This window comes from Sphaerodactylus townsendi, linkage group LG06 (assembly GCF_021028975.2).
Source record: "Sphaerodactylus townsendi isolate TG3544 linkage group LG06, MPM_Stown_v2.3, whole genome shotgun sequence".
Lineage (NCBI taxonomy): Eukaryota > Metazoa > Chordata > Lepidosauria > Squamata > Sphaerodactylidae > Sphaerodactylus > Sphaerodactylus townsendi.
The window spans coordinates 127,001,188-127,028,457 of NC_059430.1; the positions used below are offsets into that span (position 1 = coordinate 127,001,188).

General features: G+C 47.9%; 1 protein-coding gene across 1 annotated transcript; it reads left to right on the plus strand.

The window, feature by feature from the left end:
* The first annotated feature begins 1,703 nt into the window (after positions 1–1,703).
* HNRNPUL1 (heterogeneous nuclear ribonucleoprotein U like 1) lies at positions 1,704–27,270 on the plus strand. The gene is given in 16 exon segments (XM_048499109.1): positions 1,704–1,969; positions 6,419–6,556; positions 7,823–8,081; positions 9,600–9,673; positions 9,961–10,100; positions 11,089–11,188; positions 12,310–12,422; positions 12,824–13,090; positions 13,887–14,009; positions 16,823–16,951; positions 18,078–18,246; positions 20,931–21,242; positions 23,627–23,877; positions 24,980–25,009; positions 25,011–25,163; positions 26,376–27,270. Coding segments are annotated over 16 exon segments (2,535 nt in total). The 5' UTR covers positions 1,704–1,806; the 3' UTR covers positions 26,490–27,270.

Below are 27,270 nucleotides of genomic sequence, written 5' to 3' on the forward strand. Positions count from 1 at the left end.
ATTATTCGAGAATGCAATTTGCAGTAAACAGGGAGGCAGTTTTCTAGACGGGCTTAGAAGTATTTTTCCGGGGGGGGGGGGGGGGTTGATGCAGGCGCCGAGAGGAGGTTTTGGAAGCGAAGCTGCTGAGAGTCGGTTGCGTACAGAATCGAGATGTTTATATAATCAAAGCTATTCTGAAAAGTCCACATCAAGAAAACACTGGCCCTTTCCCCACTTACCGATTGTTGCGCGCTACTCGCACTGAATGATGCGGGGTCTAGCAGCACTCCCCACGACAGGGGCGGTGACAATGCAGCCGCCCCGACTCTGCCGCTCTAGCACCCCCTCAGCGCGGGTCATTTCTGGCGCTGTTTGGAACAGCGCCTTTTGAATGACCCCGCACGGAACGCGCAGCAGTGGGGAAGCCCGGGTGGTTACCCCGGGTTTCCCCAGTTAAAACAACATTGAAAGTGATGCTATTTTGGGGTGGATTCTCCCCCACCCTGAAACAGCATCCCTTTCAATGTTAAAACTGGGGACCTCAGATTCTCCCTTTAAATCCTTTCCGAAGGGGGTGGATTTAATAACAACAATAATAATAACAACAATAACAACAACAACAACAACCTTTATTGGGCATTGAGAGAATAAAAGAAAGAAAGAAAACAAACATTGGCAGGGAGTGGATTTAAAAAGAGAATCTGTGGAAATTTAGGGGGTGCCTGTTGTCAGGGGTGCAATTATTAAGATAGCAGCACCAAAATTTCAGAGTATCTTCATGAGACCCTACTGATGATACCACCCAGGTTTGGTAAAGTTTGGTTCAGGGGGTCGAAAGTTATGGACCCTCAAAGGTGTAGCCCCCATCTCCTATTAGCTCCCATTGGAAACAATGGGGGATGGGTGCACTCCCTTTGGGAGTCCATAACTTTGGACTCCCTGAACCAAACCTCACCTAACCCGGGTCATATCACCAGGAGAGTCTCCCAAAAAATCCCTGAAATTTTGGTGCTGCTAGCCTAAAATCTGTGCCTCCTGCAGGCCAAGTGGGGTGGGGGGTGAGTAAAAATTCACCCAAACACAGTTGTGCTTCAAAGTGTGGTTTTCCCTTGGGTGGGGAGGGGGCATTGTTTAAAGAAAATTTTGAAATGAGTTTTTAAAATGTAATTTGCATTGTCCTCAGTTTAAAGCTGAGATACATGTTCAAGATATCAAATAAATTATTTAAAGCAACTGAAAAAAAATAAATTGCTCTTCAAATGTCAGGCAAACAATTAGACTACCCTAGAAAAGGGTCCCTCCCCCAGCACTCAGCCAATGGCAATTCTGCATACAGTTAGCATTGGCAACGTCCATCAAAATAAAGCTTAGCCCCTGAGAAAACCAAAGGGGAGGGAAGAAATGGCCTCATAAATAGGACTTCTGATTGGTCTCTAGGAAATTGGTCCAACCTCTTCCACAGTCAATCATTCTTTCCCCCCCCTCCTCCGCTTCTCCTGACACTGTTTCAAACTCCTCCCAGCTAAGGGACCAATGAAAACCGACTTTATAGATCGGCTCGCCTCGGTGTCCAATGAGCACTCATCTTTCACACTCTGAGAACGAGCGGGAGTCGGAGGGAAAGAACGGGGGGCGCTGAGGTAAGCGCCACTCAATCAAAGCGAGCCTTACAATCCTTTCCACAGCCGCCGGCCAATCGGAGCGGCCGTTGCATGGCGGTGACGTCCCGGGAAGGGAGGAGGGCGAGGGCGGCCATTTTGAGCCGGGCCTGGAACGGAGGCTCGATGGCCGGGCGGTCGCGATTCGGTGGCGACTGAGGCGGTCATGGATGTGCGGAGACTGCGCGTCAACGAACTGAAGGAGGAGCTGGCCCGGCGCGGCCTCGACACGCGGGGGCTAAAAGCCGAGCTGGCCGAGCGGCTGCAGGCGGCGCTAGAAGCCGAGGAGGCCAGCGACGAAGCGCCGGATCCGCTGTCGGACGGACACTGTGAGGGCGACTGGGCGCCGCTTGCGGGGCTCCTCCGCCCGCTGAGGGGGGGATCTGTGCGGGGAGCGGGTTGGTCTCTGCGCTTCCGCACGCGCCGGACAACGCGCTTTTAATCCGCTTCCCATGCACTTTGTGGGCCTCCGTGCTTCTGCGCATGCCCAATGGTGCCCTTTTAATCTGCTTCCAATCCGCTTTGCGGCCGGGTTTCCCTGTGTGGAAGGACGGAATCCGCTTAAAGTGCCGCTTTCCCTCGGGCACTTTCACACTTGCTGAATAAGGCACTTTCAGCCCACTCTCTATGCTCTTTAAGTGGATTTTGCTGCTCCACACAGGAAAACCTGCCCGCAGAGTGGATTGAAAGGGCGTTATTTGGCTTGTGCAGAAGCACCGAGGCCCACAAAATCCACTTAAAAAGGCATTGGGGTTGAATTGAAAGGGCATTATTCTGTAGGTGTGAAAGTGGCAGGCGCATGGACCTCTGGGGCAGGTGTTTGTTAGGTGAAATTGGTGTAGGAGACTGGGGGATGTGTGTACCTGTGCAATAGAAGGAGATGTGGCAAGGTGGCTTCCTGCGTGCAGCTCCTTTTTGGGGGCTGATGGCCTGATGTATCAGGCAAAATGTTGGTCTGGGATCCGGAAGACCCAGGTTTCAATCCCCACTCTGCACTAAAAGCTTCCTGGGTGCCTTTGGGGGCATTGTAGACACTTAGCCTGACCTACCTCTGAGGGTTGTTGTGAAGAAAAAGTGCGGGAGAAGATGGGAAGGAAGCCACTTTGGTTGTTGTGGGTTTTCCGGGCTTTGCAACCTTGTTCCAGTAATTCTTTGCTCTTAACACTTTTGCCTGCATCTGTGGCTGGCATCTTTTTGTTTATTTTAATTTTGTTAAATTTATATCACGCCCATTCCCGGCCAAATTCAAGCTTGGGGCAGCTTACAGAAATTTAGAATGTAATACAATGAAACATTCTAATAAATTAATTATAGTGCTAAGACCTACTCTTAAATCTCTTGATAGCCAATAACAAAACACATTAGAAATAAATAAGAAGTGCATCTTACCTTAGCCTTGCCTCTGAAGAAGCCAGTCATAGATGCGGGTGAAACATTAGGAGCAAAAACTACCAGACCATGACCACACAGCCCAGTAAACCCACAACAGCCAGTTGATTCCGTCTGTGAAAGCCTTCGACAATCCAAGCCGCTTTGGATTCCCTATGGGGGAAAAGGTGGGGTATAAATGAAGAAGTGAACAAATCATAAATATTCACTGGTGGGGCTTTTGAGTCTTGATTGCTGTTTTGTGTTGTGAGGTGGATGAAGATCCCCTGATGCAAGTCTGATTTGGTGAGCACCTTCTAGATCAGACCTGGGCATTATACGGCCCGCGGGCCACATGCGGCCCGCCGGATGACCCTGACTGGCCCCCCTGCCGCGCTGGGGAGCGAGGCATCTTTGAAAGCCCCGCAGAAGCCGGTTGCCTTGGCCGCCGGCTTCTGCGGGACTTTCAAAAGCGCCTCGCCCCCCTGCCTTTTGGCCCGGCCCTCTGCAATATTTTCTGTTTCTCATGCGGCCCCATGGAAAAAATAATTGCCCACCCCTGTTCTAGATCCATGGTTCTCAAGTTTCCCTCCCTTATGTTCTGCTGATCGTTCTTATCAAGAACCTGGGTCCCCCCATAAAAGAAATAAAAGCTCCACTTGTCCAATAAGGAAGTTTATACATTTAAGGGCTTTCAGTTATTATATTTGTTCATCTGTATAGTATGGCCATAAAAATGGGCAGTACTGTCACCAGGAGTAAATTTTATTGCTGTATTTTTAACCACAAACAAGCAAAAATAAAAATCTCATTAGCAGTCGAGCGATGTAAGATTGACGTTGATAAGAAATGTTCTTGGTATGGTAACTGTAACAGACAAAAGGTAATTAAAAAGCACAGCAGCGGTATTATTGGGATGGAACAAGCGCTCAGTAGTTGTTATGAAAAGTTCACTGCTGGTATTTGTACCACCAGTTAAGAACCACAGTGCTAGATAAGCAAATAGAGGACCTAGTTTAGCACTGGACATAGTCTGACTGGGCCAGGGCAGGGAGTGTTTTCTAGTAGAAGTTGAGAGGTTGCGGTGACTGTGTACTGATGATTGGTTCTCACACTTTCTAAGGTTTCCCCAAGTTGTAGCCTGAGTTGCTTTGTTCGTGCAGTTTTCTAGGTTTGAGAAAGGGCAGTGCTGGGTTTTTGCTTCGTTTCCTGTACACAAAGCTAGAAGAAGTCATTCCAAGGTAATGTACAGGCCATGCATTGCAAGATTGCAGTGCCCTCAATCCTAGTGGCGTTGGCATTGCCTGACGTTCAGAATGCTGTTTTGATGAAATGAGAAGTATGTATTGTTGAAGGCTTTCGTGACCGGATTCAACTGGTTGTTGTGGGTTTTCCGGGCTGTGTGACCGTGGTCTGGTAGATCTTGTTCCTAACTGTGGCTGGCATCTTCAGAGGTGTAACACAGAGAGAAGTTTGTTACACTTCCCTCTGTGATACACCTCTGAAGATGCCAGCCACAGATGCAGGAGAAACTTTAGGAACAAGATCCACCAGACCACGGCCACGCAGCCTGGAAAACCCACAACAACCAGAAATGAGAAGTGTTTCCAGGTTTGCCTGTTTATAGCAACCCTTCACTTAAGGATACTTATTATCTTCCTGAAGTTTTCCCACATACTCTGTCAGTGGAACCCCGCATAAACGACAAGCCATGGAGCATCTTCTGGTTGAAAGGCTTAATGCCTCCCCTCCAGGCCGCAGGGCGTTGCATGCTCCTGGCACACTCCCTTTCTGCTCTTGTCCCCTAGGTAGCACAGCTGTTGTGGCAACTGAGAAGCTGGTTGCACAAACACCTGTTGAGTATTGACCGCAACATGAGTGTAGACAAGCAATCCCGTGACTGTTATGCAAAGAAACCATTGCTTGAGATTTTGTGGGGCTTTGGATTTCTGCAGTGTTGCATGCATGGGCCAAGGTCTCTGCTTCTTGGTTCCAGGTGGACCAAATTCCCAATATCCAGTGGAGGCCACCCAGGCCGTGTTGTTCACTGAGGTGCTTGTACAGAACACTGGGCTGATCCAGCATTTTGACTTTTCGTGTTTTTAAACATGCACGGATGCCCAGGAGAACTGAACATCCATCAGTTAGGCTGTGATCGTAACTGGCAATTTTAAACTTCAGTAGGGCTCTAGCAAGTAGATGTTCCCAGGCTGAAGTTTGCTCACTGCGGTTCCATTTTACAGATGAGGGAGGTGCTTGATAATGGACAACAGTCCCATGTAGGTTCTCCCCCACCTCACAAAGTTGGGAAGAGAGCGTTAGAAGAGTTCTAGAGATTGTAGCAAGTTGAATGGATGCCTTTGGAGTGTGGAGGGTGCCATTGGGGAAAAGACTAGCATGGTTTAGTGATTAAGATTGGTGGACTCTAGTCTGGAAAACTGGGTTTGATTCCCCGCTCCTTCATGTGAGTTATCTGGTGAACAGGATTTGTTTTCCTGCTCCTCCACATGAAGCCTGCTTGGGCTAGTCATGGTTCTCTTAGAACTGTCTCAGCCCCATCTCTCCATCCACGTGACTTTTGGGGGCAGAGGAAGGGAAAGAAATTTGCAAGCTGCTTCAAGACTCCTTATAGGAGAGAAAGGTGGGATATAAATCCCAACCCTTCTTGTTGGGATTAATGTACGTTTGAGAGGGGCATTGTGTCCCTGCCATTCAGTTTCTGTGGGACTCGTAATGTGAGAGGGTTTTTGCATGCAGTCACAGCTTTGCTATCCTGATCCCATTTCAAACTGGCAGTATAATGGAACAGTAAAACTTTGTTAGATCTATTCTACTTTGGGCAGTGTTGTGGCTGTTTCCCCTGTGATTCCTGCACAGAGGATTGATCTAAAAATGCATGTGAAATAAACCTGACCCACTAGTACAAAATGTATTTATAAAAGAGTTTCAGAGTGTAGCAGTACATCTGCTAGATTTGAGTCCAGTAGTGTCTTAGAGGCCTACAAGATTTTTGGAGAATAGGCTTTTGAGAGTCAGTACTCTGTATTTGATGAAGGAAGCCTTGACTCCGAAAATCTGGGTTGGTGTCTGAAGAGCTACTGGACTTAAATCTAGTCTAGCACATATAAAACGGCATCTGTCTGAAGAAGTGCATAAGATTGTGTGTGTGTGTGTGGGGGGGGTGTTTGAAAATATCAGTGCTTTTTGAAGCAGTGTATGTTATGTATGAAACAGCTTCAGAAGATTAATGCCTTGTAGCTCTCCTCTTACTCAATATTCTGAAACAATTCTGGGAAAGGTTTTGGCCCTTTGACGCTTAGGGAGAGTACTTTCTAGGTTAGACTTTGGGTTTAGTACGAATGGAGTAGGAAAGTACCGCTAGTCCATGTTTTTGCATTTTCTGTTTCAAGATGACATCCACGGCGGAATGCATCAGGACAACCTGCAAGGATACCACCAAAGTTACGAGCAGTGCAACATAAAACAGGAGAACGAATGCGGATATGAGAGGAGGCCTCTAGAGCCCGATCGTCCTGGTTTACGTCCAGGTAAGACAGAGCATGTTAAGCGTCGCTCTTTTGCTTGGGCAGCTGCGGTGATGCTATTCCTGCCTTCGATCTGACTGAAACAGCCTGTAACTCTAAAGAGAAACCTTTATATATATAAAAAAGATTATACTGATTTGGGAGAAAACCAGGTAATAAATATTTTAAAATTCCCTCTGCCAGATAAATACATGACCCCCAAAGAAAGTGGTTCATGTTTTCAAATTGCAGAACCACTGTTGACATGATTTGTGTGAGTGAGTGAGTGGAGGTCACGCCATAGAGCACAGGTGGTCATATGGTTCAGCTGTGAATTGCCTATGTGCCCTCCCTCTTTTGGCATGGGCCAGACATGGACTTGTGGAGAAAATGGTGCTTCGAATGGTAGAATTTTCAGTAGCTCCCAGCTACGCTTACTGAAAGGGGTGATTAGCCATCATTAGAACAGATTGGGTTTGCTCTAGCCTCTTCAGAAACTCCGGAGACCTTTAATTTTGACAGGTGAACTAGACTGGGTTAATTTACAACCCACTGGTTCTGATAACAGCTAGCATCAGTGGGTCCAGCGTGCTGTTTGACTGAAGAAGGAGCCTTCTCATTCTTTCGTTTCTTTTTTTTCAATCTCCTACTTTTGTTTTCCCTTTGTGTTTTTTTTTAATTATTCTTAGCTTTTTTCCTAAGTTATCTTTTTTCTTCTTCTTCTTCTCTGGTTTTCATTGTGAATTATATTCATTCCGTGATCAAATTAAAAGTTATATTATACAAAAAGGGCCAATCACTGTTAGCGCTTCCAGGGGTTTTTAAAAGCCTTTTGTTGATACGAGAGAAAATACGTAACGTCTTGGTATGGAGCTCATGTTGCCCTTTTTCGGCCATGTCTGAGTTTCTAGTTCATGTACTTTTGTCCCATAAAATTCAGTGGGCCAGATTTGGTTTATGTAGCCCCCAGTCTCTTTGTCCACATAGCCTGATCTCCAGCTTAGCAGAGGACAGTTGAGTTGTGACACAATGACGTCAATTAAATAGGCAAATTAGTGGTAACTGTGTTTGCAGTTAAGTATGTATGTGATCTCTATGAAACTTCTTCAAATGTTGGATTAGAGCCAAGCTGTTTGAGAAACAAAGGCTTCATCTGCACATCTCCTGGGTTTATGTCAGTGATTCCTCCTTCTTGGAAGGAAACTGATTGCCAGTCTGCTTTACTGTTTATCTTCAGAAACAATAGCTTTTTTTGTTCAGTGAAATATGGTATCTGGTGCTTAAATGCAGACGTGAAGCTGGAAGTGAAGCCGGAGGAGCTGGCCCAGGGCTATAACACAGCAGCCTCGAGTTATAGCCCACCTGCCTCTAACTACAACACGTTTGGTTCTGGCTACGGTGCCTCTGCCATGAGTTACAACGCGCCCCCCTCCGGCTTTGGCTCTTCAGACTCGTCTCAGTCCTGGCAGCAGCAACCACAGCAAGGCCGGAAGAGGCCCTTCGAAGAATCAAGGGGCCGCGGTTACTACGAACACCGAGATGATAAAAGGTGTGTTCAGGCAAATCTTTGGGGGACGTCTGCAGCTGTTTCTTGTCCTGCCTCAACCACTTCTCTTTTACCCACAAGTGATGGGCAGGAGGATTTAGGAGGAATTGGCAGTGGTATCTTGGAAGCACCCCAGGCAGAGAGATTTACCAAGCATTTGTAGCCCACCTTTCCTGGAGAGGGATTGTAGCTCAGTAGCAGAACCTCTGCTTGCCATTCAGAAGGTCTCTGGTTCAATCCCTGGTATATCCACTTAAAAAGGACTAGGTATGCATGCATGCATACTTGCATACATACATGCATACATAAGCATCTATAGGCCTCAAAAGTACAACCCAATTTAATCATTAAAAGGAGTCACAATTGTTTAACATTTAAAAACAATACAAAACCTAAAAGAAACAACATTATAAAAATGCATATATTATAACTTTTTGGTACCTAAAATTGACACTTGTTCCTAATAAGTTTATAGTGCCCTAGTAGGAAACTGGCTACCCTCTCACACAAATCTGCAGAAGGGCTATTTAATAAGAAGCACATCAAAGCTGCAAGAGAAGAGCCCGTTCTCAAAGGGCCAGGTTGTAGATGATGTGATAGTCCTCTGCCTGAGGCCCTGGAGAGTCAGACCGAGTAGACAAGGGGTACTTATGGTGTTCCAGACGTTCATGGACTTCAGTTCCCATCAGTTCCCATGGCCATGCTGGCAGGGGCTGATGGGAGTTATAGTCCATGAACACCATAGGTTGGCCACCCCTAGAGTAGACAATAAGGACGTTGATGGATCAACTTCGCGTGCGGGTTCTCTCTGAGGCCTCAGGCGAATTGCAAAGTTTGAAAAGCAGTTCAGTCACACAGCAAAGATCTCTGACAAACAGCGCAGCAGGAATAGGATCGCAGAACTGGAAGGCACAACAGGCGCAGTGCAGTTTAATTTATAACAGGGGAGGAAAGCGCAGTCAGGTGGCAGCCCACTTTCAGTGACCCCCACAGAGGTTTTCGAAGCAAGAGAGGGACAGCGATCGTTTGGCGTTGCCTGCCTCCGCGCAGCAGCAACCCTGGCCTTCCTCAGTGGGCTGGCCCTGCTTGGTTCGTGAGATCTGATGAGATCCGGTCTGCTTGGGCCACCCAGGTCAGAGCTTAATCCGTAATACCTTGCAACAAATTGGGTCGTTATCTCGACCAACACTTTGGCCTTAAATTCTCGGACTGAAGTAAGTTCAGTTAAAAGCCACGGGACGTGCATGAAATCAGTTCAAGGTCAGGGTGCAAATTCAGAGCAAGCTTGTCTGCGAACCCCTGCTTTTGGTTATGAACAGCGGTGATGTGGAGCAGCCGGCTGGTTTACTTTCAGGCAAAGGGGCCAGAAGCTTATTTCCAGCAGGACTTCAGTGACTTAGGGTGGGGACCTGATTGCTGTAAAGTTGTGATATACACCGTTCACAAGATGGCCTTGCAGGCTGCCGCTTGGGTCCGACTAAAGGGATGAATGGGGTGTGAATCTGTGTGTTTTTTTTCCAGGGGCCGATCTCCTCAGCCGCCTGCTGAGGACGATGAGGAAGATTTTGATGACACGCTGGTGGCCATCGACACCTGTGAGTTTTGGGAACTGCCGAGCCTAAATCCCCACTTCTGCCATGATGGCTCGCTGGGCATATTCTCACCCTGGCCTACCTCACAGGGTTGATGTGAGGAATGCAGAACAGAGGAGATAAATCCTAAGCTGCGTTGAGTCCCAGTTGTGGGGGGACAGGTGGGATATAAATCAGTGCAAATGCATTGATTTCAAAGCTGTGGTTAGCGCAGGACTTGGGGTTGCAGGTATCTCGGTCAGAAGTCCTCGCTGACTTTTTCAAATGCTTTCTTTGGTTTTGCCTTCCAGATAATTGTGATCTGCATTTCAAAGTTGCCCGGGACCGATACAGTGGCTACCCTCTGACTATAGAGGGTTTTGCTTATTTGTGGTCAGGTGCCCGAGCCACGTACGGGGCATGGCGAGGGAGGGTCTGTTTCGAGATGAAGGTAAGGAAGCGTGCCTCTTGACTTGAGTGCTGTTGAGGGTGTCAGTCTGAGTTGGCTTGTTCTCAGCTAGTCTGTACGAAGAAAGCAGATTTCTCTGTATGGCATGTTGGTGGTTGAAGACGTGTTGAAAAATGGCAAGAGGGGACACCTTCGTCTGAGTTCTCTTTGCTTCAGTTTTGCATCTTTTTAATATCATACAAGAATTCACACAAAAACATTTTGTTTTCTGACAGTGCGATATTGGAGGAGAGTTTGAGGGGTACTGGGACCCCCCCCCCCCCCAAGATAAATGAGTGATGTTGGAGGAGAGTTTGAGGGGTTCTGTGAACCATCCAAAAAGATAAATAAATGAATTCTCGATCAGATCAAGCTTGAACTCTCTTTAGGAGCTAAAGTGACTAAACTGAGACTATTGTATTTTGGTCACATTATGAGAAGACAAAAGTCACAGGAATAGACAGTAATGCCAAGAAAAGCTAAAGAGGGCGGGAAAATCCAGGAAGAGGTGGATTGACGCAATACAGGAAGACCAGGCCCTCAGTTTTCAAGACCCAGGCAATGTTGTTAATGCTGGAACATTTTGGAGTTCTTTCATTCCTGGGGTTGCTGTAAGTCAGAAGCTACTTGATGCCTCCTAGCACTCACATACTCATCCTTTACTTTGGAGTTCTGTTAGCTGAAACTGCTGCCGTACCATGTTGAGTAGCGTGGTACTTACACTCCTTGATTGGTATTCAGACCACACTGTTTAAGCACACAGATTTCTTACTGAAGAAACTTTCCCTCTGGGGCATTTCTGAAAGGCATTGATCCTCATTGCCCGTCCTCCCAAATCTTGGAACTCTGCCTTAGGTGCTACATTTGCTTCTTGTTAAAAGCTTTCAGAGACATCTTTAACTGGTTGAATCTCTTTAGAAATCCATCCGTGCCGCTGGGAATTAATGTAACGTCGGAGTTGCTCTCAACTGACTGTCCCTTTTGTCCCCAGATAAATGAGGAAATCTCTGTTAAGCATCTTCCTCCCACTGAACCTGATCCTCACGTCGTGCGGATTGGTTGGTCGCTGGATTCCTGTAGCACCCAGCTAGGTAAGAGACAGACCGGCGGAGCAGGAGCAAGAGTGGCGTGCATGTCTCTGCTAAATAAAACTGGAGTTGTAAAATCAATTTGTTCTGGTTGTGGTGGGTTTTCCGGGCTTTGTGGCCGTGGTCTGGTAGATCTTGTTCCTAATGTTTCACCTGCATCTGTGGCTGGCATCTTCAGAGGTGTACATGTACAGGTCGCCAAATCTCAAAAAGATATCGAAGAGATAGAAAAAGTGCAGAGAAGGGCAACGAGGATGATTGAAGGATTGGAGCACCTTCCTTATGAGGAGAGGCTGCAGCGTTTGGGGGCTCTTTAGTTTGGAGAGGAGACGTCTGAGGGGGGATATGATTGAAGTCTATAAAATTATGCATGGGGTAGAAAATGTTGACAGAGAGAAATTTTTCTCTCTTTCTCACAATACTAGAACCAGGGGGCATTCATTGAAAATGCAGGGGGAAATAATTAGGACTAATAAAAGGAAACACTTCTTCACGCAACGCCTGATTGGTGTTTGGAATATGCTGCCACAGGAGGTGGTGATGGCCACTAACCTGGATAACTTGAAAAAGGGCTTGAACAGATTTATGGAGGAGAAGTCGATCTCTGGCTCCCAATCTTGATCCTCCTTGATCTCAGATTGCAAATGCCTTAGCAGACCAGGTGCTCAGGAGCAGCAGCAGCAGCAGAAGGCCATTGCTTTCAGATCCTGCATGTGAGCTCCCAAAGGCACCTGGTGGGCCACTGCGAGTAGCAGAGTGCTGGACTAGATGGACTCTGGTCTGATCCAGCAGGTTAGTTCTTAAGCTCATTTGGTCGACATGTGAGAGAGCAGGCTTTCAGTCTTTAGGAAGCAGCTGAAGGCAGTTTTGTTTGAGACTGCATCTGGTTCATTTATTAGCAATTTTAATTTCGGGGGTTTGTGATTTTAATTTACGGGTTTCTCTGTGTGTTCCATCTCCATTGTAAGCTGCCTTGAACTCCATATGGAGAAAAACCAGCTAATAGTTTTTTGTAATAATTTTTCGCTGAAAAAAGAAAAGAAGCAGGCTGAGTAGCGGCCACTTTTTTTGTCAGCCGCACAATGACACGTTCAAGCCTCTAATGCCTTGTTTCATCTGCTCAGGTGAGGAACTTTACTCTTACGGCTACGGAGGCACTGGGAAAAAATCCACCAACTGCAAGTTTGAAAACTACGGCGAAACCTTCACTGAGAATGACGTCATCACTTGCCTCGTGGTAAGCCTGGTTTGTGGCTTATTTTGGAAGCTACCGTTTGTTCCCTTGTCCTGAGCTGTGGCATTCCTGGATGCAAGGGATTTTAAAGGGGTGTGCCCGTTTGGAAGGATTACTGGGGCTTGTGTGGTTGGCACGGAGCTCTTTAACGTCTCTGAGTCTGAGGCTCATTCCGCACATGCAGAATAATGCACTTTCAAACTGCTTTCAGTGCTCTTTGAAGCTGTGCGGAATAGCAAAATCTACTTTCAAGCAGTTGTGAAAGTGGTTTGAAAACGCATTATTTTGCGTGTGCGGAAGGGGCCTGACACTGATTCTGCCGGCAACTTTCATTTAATTATCTGACCTCCCTCCCTTCCTCCTTCCTCCCCTCCCTCCGACTGATGGCTTCTCCCCTGCCTTAGGATTTCGAGTGCGGTGATGATGTTGAAATGTCCTTCATGAAGAACGGAAGGTGGCTCGGCGTGGCCTACCGGCTGCGGAAAGAGACCTTGGGCGGCCGGGCTCTCTTCCCTCACGTCTTGGTGAAGAACTGTGCCATTGAGTTCAACTTCGGCCAGAGGGAGGATGCTTTCTTCCCCGTCCCGCCGGGCTTCACCTTCATCCAACACCTTCCCCTGTCGGAGCGAGTCCGGGGTACTATTGGACCAAAGAGCAAAACAGAATGTGAAGTAGGTGACCAAGGAAGAGGGAGGCCTGGGCTCTCTGGGATGGGGGTGGTGGAGTATCTTGATGTCAGACTAGGCTCAGCATGAGGTCTTGACCTAGCAGAAGAAGTTTGGAGGCCAACGGGATGAAACTTTGGTCATGGTTTTTGTCATGCAGCTTCTGCTGAAGAGCTGATCCTGCCTGATTTGGGTTATAACACCTGGAAGCTCTCTGACCGAGTGATGTTTAGACTGTTCTCTGTCATCTCTGAGCAGCTGCTGGCTTTGTTAAGTCCCCAGCTGTTGAGAGAAAGAAATGGCCTCAAAAATGCACCCAGAATAAAGAAACGTAGCCTAGTTACGCAGCAGCTGTTTACCCCTCCCCAAACCCCAGTACTTAACAGCAGTCCCCCTCCTCACGTTCAAGAGGTTTCTTTCCCCTCACTGGAATGGAAACAGATCTGGCAATCAGCAACCTCCCGGCTAGCTGGGAGGAATTAAGCATGTATTGTCGAAGGCTTTCATGGCCGGAATCACTGGGGTGCTGTGTGGTTTCCGGGCTGTATGGCTGTGTTCTAGCATCATTCTCTCCTGACGTTTCGCCTGCATCTGTGGCTGGCATCTTCAGAGCCCGGAAACCACACAGCATCCCAGAATTAAGCATGCTTTTGGAACGGGGCTATGTCCCCCTTCTGAGTTCTGTTCCTTGCTGCCACCCGTTATCCATGCAGTGAGGCTACCCATTCCCCCTACCCTTGAAAAGCTAATCGGGGAGCCCTTTTTAATCCTCCCTTGCATGCGCCCCGTTCGTGCCTTTCAGATCCTGATGATGGTGGGGCTGCCTGCTGCCGGGAAGACCACGTGGGCCAGTAAGCACGCGGCAGCCAATCCGGCCAAGAAATACAACATCCTGGGAACAAACGCCATCATGGACAAAATGAGGGTAACTGATTCTCGCACAATCCACAGCACCCGACTCTTCATCCGCTGAGCTTCCATGCACAAATACATTGAAATAACGCTCTTCTCAAACCTGTAACATTTTTGTTCTTTTCTGAGACCCCTTCATATGTAGCATTTGTAAAGCAACTGCTGTTTGTGCATTCTGAAGTGACGTGTGGTACACTGCCTCTCTTGCTTTACTTCACTTATTTTTATTTCAACCAAGGGCTCTTGCTTTAGAATTGTTAGTTGAACCCAAAGAACAGGATGGGTTAGTTGATAATAAAACTGCAAAGTTGATAATAAAACTGCAAAGATTGTCATGCCCTTATATAAAGCAGTGGTGCAACCGCACTTGGAGTACTGTGTCCAGTTCTGGTCGCCGCATCTCAAAAAGGATATTGAGGAGATAGAAAAAGTGCAGAGAAGGGCAACAAGGATGATTGAGGGACTGGAGCACCTTCCCTATGAGGAGAGGCTGCAGCGTTTGGGACTCTTTAGTTTGGAGAGGAGATGTCTGAGGGGGGATATGATTGAAGTCTATAAAATTATGCATGGGGTAGAAAATGTTGACAGAGAGAAATTTTTCTCTCTTTCTCACAATACTAGAACCAGGGGGCATTCATTGAAAATGCTGGGGGGAAGAATTAGGACTAATAAAAGGAAACCCTTCTTCACGCAACGTGTGATTGGTGTTTGGAATATGCTGCCACAGGAGGTGGTGATGGCCACTAACCTGGATAACTTTAAAAGGGGCTTGGACAGATTTATGGAGGAGAAGTCGATCTATGGCTACCAATCTTGATCCGCCTTGATCTGAGATTGCAAAGGCCTTAGCAGACCAGGTGCTCGGGAGCAACAGCCGCAGAAGGCCATTGCTTTCACATCCTGCATGTGAGCTCCCAATGGCACCTGGTGGGCCACTGCGAGTAGCAGAGAGCTGGACTAGATGGACTCTGGTCTGATCCAGCTGGCTTGTTCTTATGTTCTTATATTTGGGTTGGTTCTGCACAGGCAACACTAATGGGTTAAATTGAACCGTGTTGCTGCCGTTTACACGGGGGGTTGCTGGGCCCAGCTGGGATTACTGGGGTCCTAGCAGCAGGAGGCAGCACAATTTGCATGGAAACCATGGTGTTTTCCTGTGAACCGAGCACCCAAGAATCCCCCCATCTGAGAATCTACCTCCACTCAAGAATCCCCCCCACCCACTTACCAGCACAACATGCTGGCCGCCTAGTGGAGAATCCACTATATTGGTGGTTGCCGCAGGAATCCACCATAGTAGGGTGGGAATTGAGTGCTTCCTGCTTGCTGTAGTTTGCACAGGCAAGCAGAAAGTACCTGAAACCCGAGCTGAAGAACCTTAAGCTTTCACAGAGTAAAAAAAAAAAAGGTTCAGGTACAAGCAAAGCTCAAGCAAGCAGGTTCTGTAAAATAATAATGTCTAATTCCTGAAGATAAGCATAAGTAAAGTTGACAATAGAATTCTGATCCCTTTATTTAGCATGATGGATCTAAGGATCTGGCAGGACTATTTTCTGCATGTGTGCACGTTGTTGTCTCTTTTCCTGCACTACATTATAGAAACTGACTCCCTTTCTATTTAGTCTACCTGTCAACAATGCTGGAGAAGTTCTGACACTTCCTCATCTACCAGGATGTTCTCTCAGATTTGATCAGATACTGAGTGTGATTGTTGTTGGTTGATTTATGCAAGGATGTCTGTCTTGGGACACCACAAAAAGTTTATTTTCTCACTTGCCACTTAGGTGAATAACATCCACAGGAGCTTAATTTCCTAACTTGCCACTAAAGCTAATAACATTCACACAGATTTCTCACACTTTTTCACCCAGCCAAATCTTTTTTAAAAATAATACTTTTATTAATTTTCTCAAGTATAATTCACAAACGTGAACAGGAAATATAGATCAGGAAAAGGGGAAAGGGAAAAAAGAAGGAATACAGCTACTCATAAGTTATATACATTCTAATACATTGGATCTTAAAATTATAACACTAATATCATTTAGAGAGAACATTCCATAATTTTAAAATTTGTTACCTTCCAACCATTTGTTCCAAAAAGCAATAGGCATCTAATAATCAGTTACTTATATCTTAATCATTCACAAATTAATAATCTTACTATTATTATCAATCTTACATAATGGATTCAGCCTCATATAAAAAATACAGTTCCCATTTCTCATCAAACTTTTTTTGATCATCTGTTTACAAAATTTGTTAGTTTGGCCATGGTAGTATATTCTCTAACTTTGTCTTCCCAGAGTTCTGTGTTTAGATCTCTTCCAGCTTTCCAATAGGATGCTTTCCAGCTTTCCAATATTACCCATGCAGCTGTTAACAAATGCTAACATCATCATCATCATCATCATCATCATCATCATTATCATTATTATTATTATTATTATTATTATTATTATTATTATTATTATTATTATTAATTGGGTTTATAGACCGCCCTCCCCCGAAGGGCTCAGGGCGGTGAACAACATGTAGAAAGAGCACAATCAAATCAAATTAAATTAATTAAACTACCCAGTCGACTGTCTTGTCCCCGCCGCACACGACCCTCTCTCTCCACAAAGCAATTAGCTCTGCTCCCTAGGATACAGCTACCATCCAATCATAACACACTTCAATCCCCATACAGACCCCCTGGCATTCAGCCTCTCCATCAAATAACATTTCTAGTTCTTGGAGCTGGGATTCCTTCCCTCCCCTCCACTGGAAACATTAATGCTCAGAGCTCCCATCTACTCTAACAAAGCCTGTTTTCTTTCTCAGGTAATGGGACTTCGACGCCAGCGCAATTATGCCGGCCGCTGGGATGTCCTTATCCAGCAAGCCACTCAGTGCCTAAACCGCCTGATCCAAATTGCGGCCCGGAAGAAACGCAACTACATCCTCGATCAGGTACTGAACTTTTCATGCCGTGGGCCCACCCCTCTCTGGCGCTTCCAAAAAGCTGTGCAGTGTATCGACGCACTGACTGCCCATACCACATGAATTCATGTGTCATACCATCTGGAAAGAGGGGCGTGTTCTGTCTTCCTTTCCCCTCCAAATCCACAAGGTGATGAAAAGTTGTGATAATTCATAGTGCTTGGAGACAAGGGGCCAAGTTGCGTGTTGAAAACCTGGACGAAGGTGAGTTGCGCATCTAAATGTGGATTTCAGGCTAGAGGTGCTAGGCAGAGGTGAGTCGTGTCTGGAGTACTGGACACAGGTCACCAAGGAGTGATAGGATTGCAGCAGCAAAAAGCCCCACCCACCTGACTTGTTCTGGAGAAGGTGCCCTGTTAAGAGCAGGCAGCGGTACAAATCATGGAAGCCCTGTTGCTTTCAAACCCTGTTTCTTCGCTTTGCAAACTTCCTGGTTGTTGTAAGATACTGAATGATAAAGCGAGTGGGCCTCTGGTCTGATCCAGCAGGGGCAGGCCTGTCAGTGAAAACTGGCCTGGGAAAGTGGCCGGTCCACTCACTAGACCAGGGGTCTGCAACCTGCGGCTCTCCAGATGTTCATGGACTACAATTCCCATCAGCCCCTGCACTAGACCTTGCAAACTCTGATGTGGAGTTGACTGTACTACTCAGGGGTTTCAATAATATACCGCTTAAATAAGAGGTTCTTGAATTGAAGCACTCCTGGCCTGTTTCTCTTGCTTCCTCCTCAAAATGCAAATTGTGTTCTCTTTCTGAACAAAGTGGAGCTTGTTCTCCTTGGAGACCTCATTTGAATTGCAATAGTCTGCGTCATATTGGTGTGCTGTCCGCTGATTCCTTTGGGGCAGACAGCCTTAAAGGTAGGCTAGCTGTCAGGGATGGGGCCACTCAAGGGCCTGTACCCGCAGCTGCTGAGGTGTGCGCTTGCTTCCGTATTTGCGGGCAGGTAGGGGAACTGACAGGTCTCCGGTTTGCACTTCAGCTGGGCCGCCTTGTTCCATTTAAATAAATTAAACAACGGTAACAACAGGGGAAAAACAACCGAGTAACAGCCAGTTTTTCTGCCTCTTTTTTTTTCTTTTGTCCCCGTCGCTAGACAAATGTTTACGGATCTGCCCAGAGACGAAAAATGCGCCCCTTTGAAGGTTTCCAGCGCAAGGCTGTTGTAATTTGTCCCACGGACGAGGATTTAAATGACCGAACAATAAAGCGCACTGATGAGGAAGGGAAGGATGTGCCCGATCACGCAGTGTTAGAAATGAAAGGTAGGATCCTGGAAGTGGGGGAGGCGGCTTCACACACCTGTACAACCCTGGCGAAGCAGCGCCTGTTTGGTAAAATTTCAGGCAGTAATTCACACCCCTTGTGACTCTAGCTTTCTTGCTTATTTTTCCTCCTACTATTTCTGCCCCCCCCCCCCCCCCCCAAATAGTTGTGAATGCATTCCCTTCTGTCCCTGGCACCTTTTGTGGAAAATAAGGACACACAAGGCATTGAAGGTGTAGATATTGTCCCTTGGAGCTGCATTACGTGGCACAAAAAAACCGCGGGTTTTCCTGGCAACGGCTGACGCATAACTCCCCTAAGGTTTCAGATCTGTCAGGCTAGAAAGTGGGGCTTTCAGCCCCGTTCTGTTCTTGTTAACTTGACTTTTAAGTCCCACTGAGTCCAAAAGGACGGTGGACGTCAGCCTTAGGCAAGATCTGGCACTCACCCAGGCAGAACCTCCTTACATCGTAGCAGTCTGTCTTTGTTTCCAGAGGGCGGAGCCTTTCTTTGAAACAGAGGCAGGCAGAATGAGACCAAAGCCCTTCCACGTACCAGTGATTCTCAACCAGGATTCCGTGGTACCCTGGGTTACCATGAGCACGTCCCAGGGGTACCATGACAATGCTACCACCTGCCCCCCACCCACCGGAATCAAATGGATTTTGAAGGGGGGCAGTTTCCAGGCCTTTGTAAAGAGTACTGAATTTTGAAAACAGCATTGTTTTATTTGCCTAAATTCGGTGTGGATGGGGGGGGGGGGTAGATTTAAACGGAGCTCTCCCTTTAAATCCCCCCAGTCCATGTCAAATTTAGGCAAACAAACAACGCGGCTGTCAATGCTGCTTTCCCTCCCCTCCCCCTGCTTGCCACTCCCCCCACCTACAGGCCAAAAATGGAAAAAACCCTAAACAATGCAAAAAAAAAATATCAAATGAACCTCAGGGGTACCCTGAGATATGAAGAGCGAGGTCAAGGGTACCACGATGTCGAAAAGGTTGGGAAACACTGAAAAGTTTCCAACCGCCAGGGCAAATCCCCAGCTCACGCGTCTTCCCCACTGTTATGTTTAGGCTCCCTTTTTCAGTTCTGCATAGAGGAGGCCCTTTGATTCTGGTGCCCTGGAGTCAGAATACTTCCCCACCCCGGCCTGAGTGGCTTAACCGGGTGTATTCTGGCCACATCACTTGTGACAGCCCTGTGATGGGAGCTGGGCGCCAAGAGAGAGGGGAGCTGGCTGTGCTTGTTTTGGAGCGTCGAAACCCATATCTGTTACGCCTAAATGCCCAGTGCACTAAAGAAGGCTCTTCTCTCCCGAACTCCATCCCTATTCTAGGCATGTTGGATCTCAGCAGTGGCGTGGGAGGGAGCAGCAGTGGCATAGGAGGTTAAGAGCTCATGTATCTAATCTGGAGGAACCCGGTTTGATTCCCAGCTCTGCCGCCTGAGCTGTGGAGGCTTATCTGGGGAATTCAGATTAGCCTGGGCACTCCCACACACACCAGCTGAGTGACCTTGGGCTAGTCACAGCTTCTCGGAGCTCTCTCAGCCCCACCCACCTCACGGGGTGTTTGTTGTGAGGGGAGAAGGGCAAGGAGATTGTCAGCCCCTTTGAGTCTCCTGCAGGAGAGAAAGGGGGGATATAAATCCAAACTCTTCTTCTTCTCAGCCGTGTGACTGGAAGCTAGTACAGGTGGAGGCAAAGGCTGGCGGGCAGGGCCAACAACGACTCCCATCTCTTCCAGCCCTGTAACTTGGTTGCACAAGTTGTTGGCTACGTTGCCATTTGAGATACTGGCCTGAACAGCCTGAAACCCACAGAATGGGGTCCCCAAAGTTTTTGAGCTGGTGGGAGCCTTTGGAACTGTGGCATAGCTTGGTGGCCACAGCTCCAAAGTGGGTACCGCAGCTTACCTTCAGTCACGCATCAGGATCCAAGCAGCTTGATGTTGAATCCATTGTTTCTTCTGGAGCATCTCTGTATTGTGAACGTTGCTGCCAAAGCAGCATCTTTTTTAAAAATCTGCATCGCCAATCAGATCTCCAAAGCTCATTGATAGCTTTATTGGACAAAAGCCCCACCCACTTCTAAAGAATCCTTGGGAACTATGTTGGGGACTTCTGCAATAGAATATCCCTTGACAGTGTCTTGGGAAGATGGGGGCGTGTAACCTTGTCTTTGCATTAGCTCCTGATGCAATGGCGTAGTGGTTAAAAGCAGCAGCGGCATAGTGATTAAGAGCAGGTGTACTCTAATCTGGAGGAACCGGGTTTGATTCCCTGCTCTGCCGCCTGAGCTGTGGAGGCTTATCTGGGGAATTCAGATTAGCCTGTGCACTCCAACACATGCCAGCTGGGTGACCTTGGGCTAATCACAGTTCTTCTGAGCTCTCTCAGCCCCACCTACCTCACAGGGTGTTTGTTGTGAGGGGGGAAGGGAAAGGAGATTGTCAGCCCCTTTGAGCCTCCTTACAGGAGAGAAAGAGGGGATATAAGTCCAACTCTTCTTCTTCTCCTGTGATAATGGTAGATTTTCCCTTGATCTTCCCATTTGTTTTCTGCCTTCCCTGGTCTCCTTTTTCTTTCCTTTCTGAAGTCCTAGGGGGACATCGCACACTGTCTGTGATTTTTTCCCATATGTGGGGCTGATGGACCTATCTCTGTTTGTTCTCTCTGTGTCCAGCCAACTTCACACTGCCTGAAGGGGGCGACTTTCTGGACTCGGTGATCTACATTGAACTACAGCGGGACGAAGCGGAGAAGCTGGTGAGGCAGTACAACGAGGAAGGCAAGAAGGCCGGCCCGCCGCCTGAGAAGCGCTTTGACAACCGGGGCGGCGGAGGAGGAGGCGGCTTCCGGGGTCGGGGCGGTGGTGGCTTTCAGCGCTTTGACAACCGGGGCCCGGCAGGAGGAAACCGTGGTGGCGGAGGTGGAGGTTTCAGAGGAGGAAACAGTGGCGGCGGCGGCAACAGCGGTGGCGGCGGCAGCGGCGGCGGTAAGCCCAGCCAAAGGAATATTGGTATCACATTGTCCGTGGTCTGCATTCACAGGGAGAAAGTGCTGACAGCAGGGCCGTACTACCCATAGGGCTGACTAGGCTGAAGCATAGGGGTCCCACAGGGGCTAAGGGCCTGTCAGGTTTTTTGTATACCGAGGCACTGTTACCAGCACCCTAGGGCTCCAATGATTAAAAGCACTTTGCATTCAGCTGAGGTTTGTTTTGAGTCGGGGGGAGGGGAGACAGCAGTCCAGAGGTGCACTAGCATCAGGGCTCTGACGCCATGCCGCCTCCACGAGCAGTACAGCCTAGCCACGACCTTGAACGTGCACACTCAAACGTGCCCACATGCCGTTGGGACCAGCCGAAGCATCAATTTTTAAAAAGAACGAATGGCAGCCGACATGTGCAAGCACGAGTCAGGATTTTGAAAGAGAAAGAAGGAAGAACAGTTGTGCTGCGAGAAAAGAGGTCAGCAGACCTTGTTTCACTTGGGTATCGGTAACCATGTGAATATTAAAAGTGTAAATGTGAATATTAAAAGTGTAAATGATGACATAAGTACCCGAAAACTTCAGGGCCCGGCCAGGGGTTAATGTGACTGTCGGGGCAGCTGGGAAAAGGAATTCTGGCTTCCCACAATGCCTTCTAATATGTGTCAAGATCAGTATTGTCTGTTCCAGGGATCTGCGACCTGCGACTCTCCAGATGTTCATGGACTACAATTCCCATAGCCCCTGCCAGCATGGCCAATTGGCTGGTGCGATTTTTAGTCCATGAACATCTGGAGAGCCACAGGTTGCAGACCCCTGGTCTTTTCAGACAGGCAGCAGCTCTCCTGGGCCTCAAACAAAAGGTGCTTCCATCACCTCTGACCTGATCCTTTTGGCAAGCGATTCCTTCAGTTGAACCTGAGGCTTTCAATATGCCGAGTAGCTGCTCTGTCTGTGCACCAAAACACCTTTCTGGTTTATTTCAAAGTTCGACTCTGCTGAGGCAGATCACTTGACCACAGTTTTATCTGTCATAACCACAATTAAATAGCATGCCAGTGTACATAAGGGAAGGTTAATTATTACTATTTGTCAAACTCGTACCTCGCTTTCCCTGCCAAACCAGACTCAGAAGGGCTGCCAACACGTACAGTACAAATGTAAAAACGTCCCACAATAAAATTTGTAAAAGTAAGGATCGATAATAACCCTGGCTATGAAACAAAGCTGGCATGGCATTGCATTAGCCACAGCTACGCTTGTTACATTGATGCCAGGCTGGAAATGGTTAAGGACGTCTCTTGGTGTGACTAGCAAGGGCAACATCAGCCAGGCTTTGTGGACATCTTAGTGCAGGGGTCTGCAGATGTTCATGGACTACAAATCCCATCAGCCCCTGGCAGCATGGCCAACATGTACATTTCATTTCATTTTCATTTCAACCTTTAATGGCATATAAATTATTAGCATGTTTCCATTTAAAAGAGAAAACTTTAAAAACATTTAAATACGGGTGTTTAAAACGCTTTCCAAGAATTTAGCCACTGCCAAGGTGATCGATGGATTGCAGTCACTTAGCAGAAAGCGGGTGGTCTGGAACTTGGAGTGCTCAAGTCTTGGAGGCAACAAAGGGTGGATTAAAATCATGCGCAGGTTACTGTGAAGACAGCATTCCAGAAGAATATGAGTTACGGTTTCTATAGATCCACATCCACAACGGCATAGTCTCTGATGTTTAGGGATCTGGAGGTACCTCCCTGAGGTTTCCACTGATGGGAAAATATTGAGGCGTGCTAGCATGAATGCACGACATTGGTTAATGGGTAACAGAGATGAGAGATATTTAGCTCTTGGTCTGTAACTTGGTTGTATTCCGGGGGAGCGAGGAAAGCATACAGCCGCCTTTGTTGGATAGAAACGATGATGTTCCAGATCCCTCAGTCTTTCGCGGATCTGATTGAAAATATGCAGTTCACTATCAGTCCCAACATTGTCCAAATCAAATCCTATGGTACCAACATGTACATCTGGAGACCTGCAGGTTGCAGACCTCTGTCTTAGTGAGTTGGACAGCGGCATCTGTATGGGAAGGCAAGAAAGGATGGCTAGCGCTTCGTGTAAGCATGGTTCCGCATGGCACCCATCCGCAGCTAGGCATGGGCCTCTACATGCCGCACTGGTTCTGGTGGCCTGTTTCTGCCGTCTGCTTGCTCTGAAAGATCAGGGTGGGGCTGAGCTGATTGGAATAGGCTGTATTCCATCATTTAGGACAGATGGGGGAAGTAGGGGCCGGGGGGAGACAGAGAAAGCCAAATCTAACCTGCAGCTCAGTAACATTTGAACGTGGCTTCTGCTTCCATGCTCCTAACTGTGGCTTCTTCACTGTAGGCTTTAACAGGGGCGGAGGCTACAACCAGAACCGCTGGGGAAGCGGGAACCGAGACAGCAACAACAATAGCAGCAGCAGCAGCGTCAACAATCGGGGAAACTACAGCCGCAACAACCAGCAGCCAAGCAGCTACAGCCCGGCTCGGAACCAGAACACCTACAAGAGCAACAGCAGCTCGCTCCCCCCTGCCCCGCCGGCACCTCCCCCAGCCACTAACGCCCCTCCCAGTTCTTACAACCCAGGGCCACAGGTGGGTGCTGGGGGGTGTCTGGGGAAAGGCCAATGCTTTATGGGATATATGGGCTCCCCCTCCTCACTTTAACCTTGAACAGTTGCTCTTTCATTGTTCCTGTGTGCAAATGACTGTGGTCCATAAACCTGTTAGGAAACAACTCTGGAAAGCAGCTCATATGTTGGTTTGGCCAGAGCAGGGCTTGGGCTCCCGTTCATCCAGCCGAGGTGAAGGGTACTTCTGCACTGCAAACGTAAATCTGTGTAGTGTCGCTCCTTCTGCATGAACAGTCGAGGGGGTGCAGGAAATCTCTTGGCAGAATTTCCACACCTTCACCGAAATCTTTGCAGGGGGAAGTTAACGCAGCTGACATGGAACAGGTACTTTTTCCCGGAAGAGGGAGCGGTGGATGTTTACGGGGGGCTTTTAGGAAAAAAGATGGAGTATCTGCTTTCTGTAGGTGGTTTGAAGATTCCCGAGACGTGGATGAGGAGGAGGGAGAGCTGTGTTTCATATGTTCAAAAAAATGTGTGAGGTATTGCAGACAGCGCCACGAATACCACAAGGCAAACGTGGCTGTTCCATGACACTTGCGGGACAAAGAGGTTTTATTCATCCCCAGACGTTAGACCAGCATGCTGTAGTGCAGACCTGGGCATTATACGGCCTGTGGGCCACATCCGGCCTGCCGGATGACCCTGACTGGCCCCCCTGCCTTTTGGCCCGGCCCGCCACAATATTTTCTGTTTCTTATGCGGCCCCTTGGAAAAAATAATTGCCCACCCCTGCTGTAGTGGCTAAGAGCGGTGGTCTCTGATCTGGAGAACTGGGCTTAATTCTCCACTCCTCTGCATGAAGCCTGCTGGGAGACCTTCGGGCTAGTCCCAGTTCTCTCCAAACTCTCTCAGCCCCACCTGCCTCACAAAATGTCTTTTGCGAGAAGGGGATGGGAAAGGAGTTTGTAAGCCGCTTTGAGACTCCTTAAGGTTGAGAAAAGAAGGTATAAATCCATACTCTTATTTGGGTCCCAAGCATTCCCTGGCCTCGCTACTCCCTCCTGTTCTTTCCAAAGTTTTCTTTTTAATCCGGAATTCATTTCTTTGCTTTCTCCACCCTACAGCAAAGCTACACCCAGCCCTACAACCCGCCACCATGAATTTAAGCAAACCTCATGTGACAGTTATGCTCCAAGTTACAACTACGGGAGTTACAGCGGTTACAGCCAAAGCTACACCCAGCCCCCACCTCCCCCTCCGGCCCAGCCGACCTACAATCAGCCCAACTACAACCAACAGTACCAACAGGTAGGCGGAAAGGGGCCAGTCCAGATCCAACGGGGGCTGCTTTGTGGAAGGTCTTGGGGGATGCTAATCTTTGCCTGGTTGCTGGGGGAGATACTTGTGGTTGCCACGGGCCCCAAAGATATGGGATGGAGTGTCATTTTCTTTTGTAGTCCTTGAGGGCCAAGGATTGGGCTGGGAAGAGCTGGCTTCAAATCCCGGCTCAGCTGTAAAATTCATTAAGTGGTAGAAACATACCACAATTATTATGAGCTTCAGTTAAAATATTGCTAGGAGCTATTCGAAGGAAGATCCTTAAAAAAACCCCAAACGAGCACATTTGAAACAGGATAGGTCAGGAGTTTGCAACATGCGACTCTCCAAATGTTCATGGACTACAAATCCCATCAGCCCCTGCCACCATGGCCAATTGGCCATGCTGGCAGGGGATGATGGGATTTGTAATCTATGAACATCTGGAGAGCCGCAGGTTGCAGACCTCTGGGATAGGTGATGTTTGGAGGCTGTGAAGCTTAGAGGCAGAGATTCCTTTTCTACTGTTTGTAATTCCCATTGTCTTGGAATGAAGAAAAATAGCTGGAGGCAAGGCTTCTTTTCTGCAACCTTCCCCGTGACTCCCAACACCAGAATAAAGTAACAGGAAATGAGAACAGTGAAGCGGATTCTATCAGGTGGCATCACTGACCTGTCTCCAGGTAGTGCCGTCCTGTGCATGAACTGGAATTCAAGGAGAATCCCTTTCTGTGCTTGTGAGTTCTTTTTTTGCTCAGTCTCCGGTAAACCATTTCTCCACTAAATGGACAACAAACACATCAAAGTTGGCAACACAAGCCGAAGCGGTTTTGGAGGGGGACAACTTGGCCACGTCTAAAGTGTCGGTCGTGGTTTTCCCCTTGCCCACTATGTTAAATCCCCAGCAGGGTTCCCGTGGGTATCATGATATGCACTGGCACCTTTCCTGGTGCCTGCAGGGTGTTTTTAGGAAGTGGGGGGGACCAGATGGGATTCTGCCCAGCAAGGCTTCTGATTGGCCCCTGGAGATTTGGTTGGCTGTGCAGATTCATTGTGTCAGAACTCTAAGGGTGCCTACCTTAAATTACAGCTAGAGGTGCATATGAGTGGGTTGATGAATTGGTGGGGTAGCGGGGGATAGATGTTGATGCTTGTCGGCCGGTGCTGACATCCACAGTTCTGACTCTCCTCCTCCTCCTGCAGTACGCCCAGCAATGGAACCAGTACTATCAAAACCAGAGCCAGTGGCCCCCGTACTACGGCAGCTACGACTACGGGAGCTACACGGGCACGCAGGGAGGCTCCAGCGCCCAGTGATAGACACCTGATCCTCGAAGAGAGCCGATCGTTGTGGCGTGTGAGGCATTTCAGACTGTCGGGACCCTGGAGGGAAGTTCTCTCTGCCCTTGTCTCCTCTCTGTAGTTCCTGAGGGTAGCTGTGTTTTGACCTGTACAGCTAAAGGCATGCTTCCTTCCCTTCCTTCCACCCCTCATGAGGAAGTTGCATTTCTTTATCCTTGATGAAGACAATTCTCTCCCCACCCCGCTACCTTTTACAATTTCTCTCGATTTCAGAGAAGCTAGAATTCCAACCCTCGCATTCTTAGTCCACGGTTTCTACAGTAGCTCGGCTGCCTCTCTGAAGGTTCGCCACTTCCTTCTCTTTCTGCCCCACCCCGCACAGCTCAGCTAGCAGTCATAAATTCTAGGCACTTTTGGAAGCTCCTCCTGCAGTTTTGTGACCACCCGTCTTTGAGGTGTTTCTATCTGTCTTTTTTTCTGCAAATAACAAACCAGAGAGGGCGAAGAGGTGGCTGTCTTATGGTAATTACGACTCCCTCTTCTTTTTTCTTTTTAGATTTTTTCTGTAACTTTTTACTATGTTAGCAGCTGTTAATAGTTCCTTCGAAGTAACAGTTCCTTTTTTGCTCAGTTCAGGAGAAGAGAAAACAAACGGGGGGGGGGGGGGGATCATCTTAAATGTGTAACTTTTTATACAATGTCTAAGTTCCTGTAACTTTGCACATGCTTTGTGTTGAGTTGAAATGTAATGGCTTTTTGTATTTGGAGAAAAAAAAGAGTGAATATTGAACTTTAA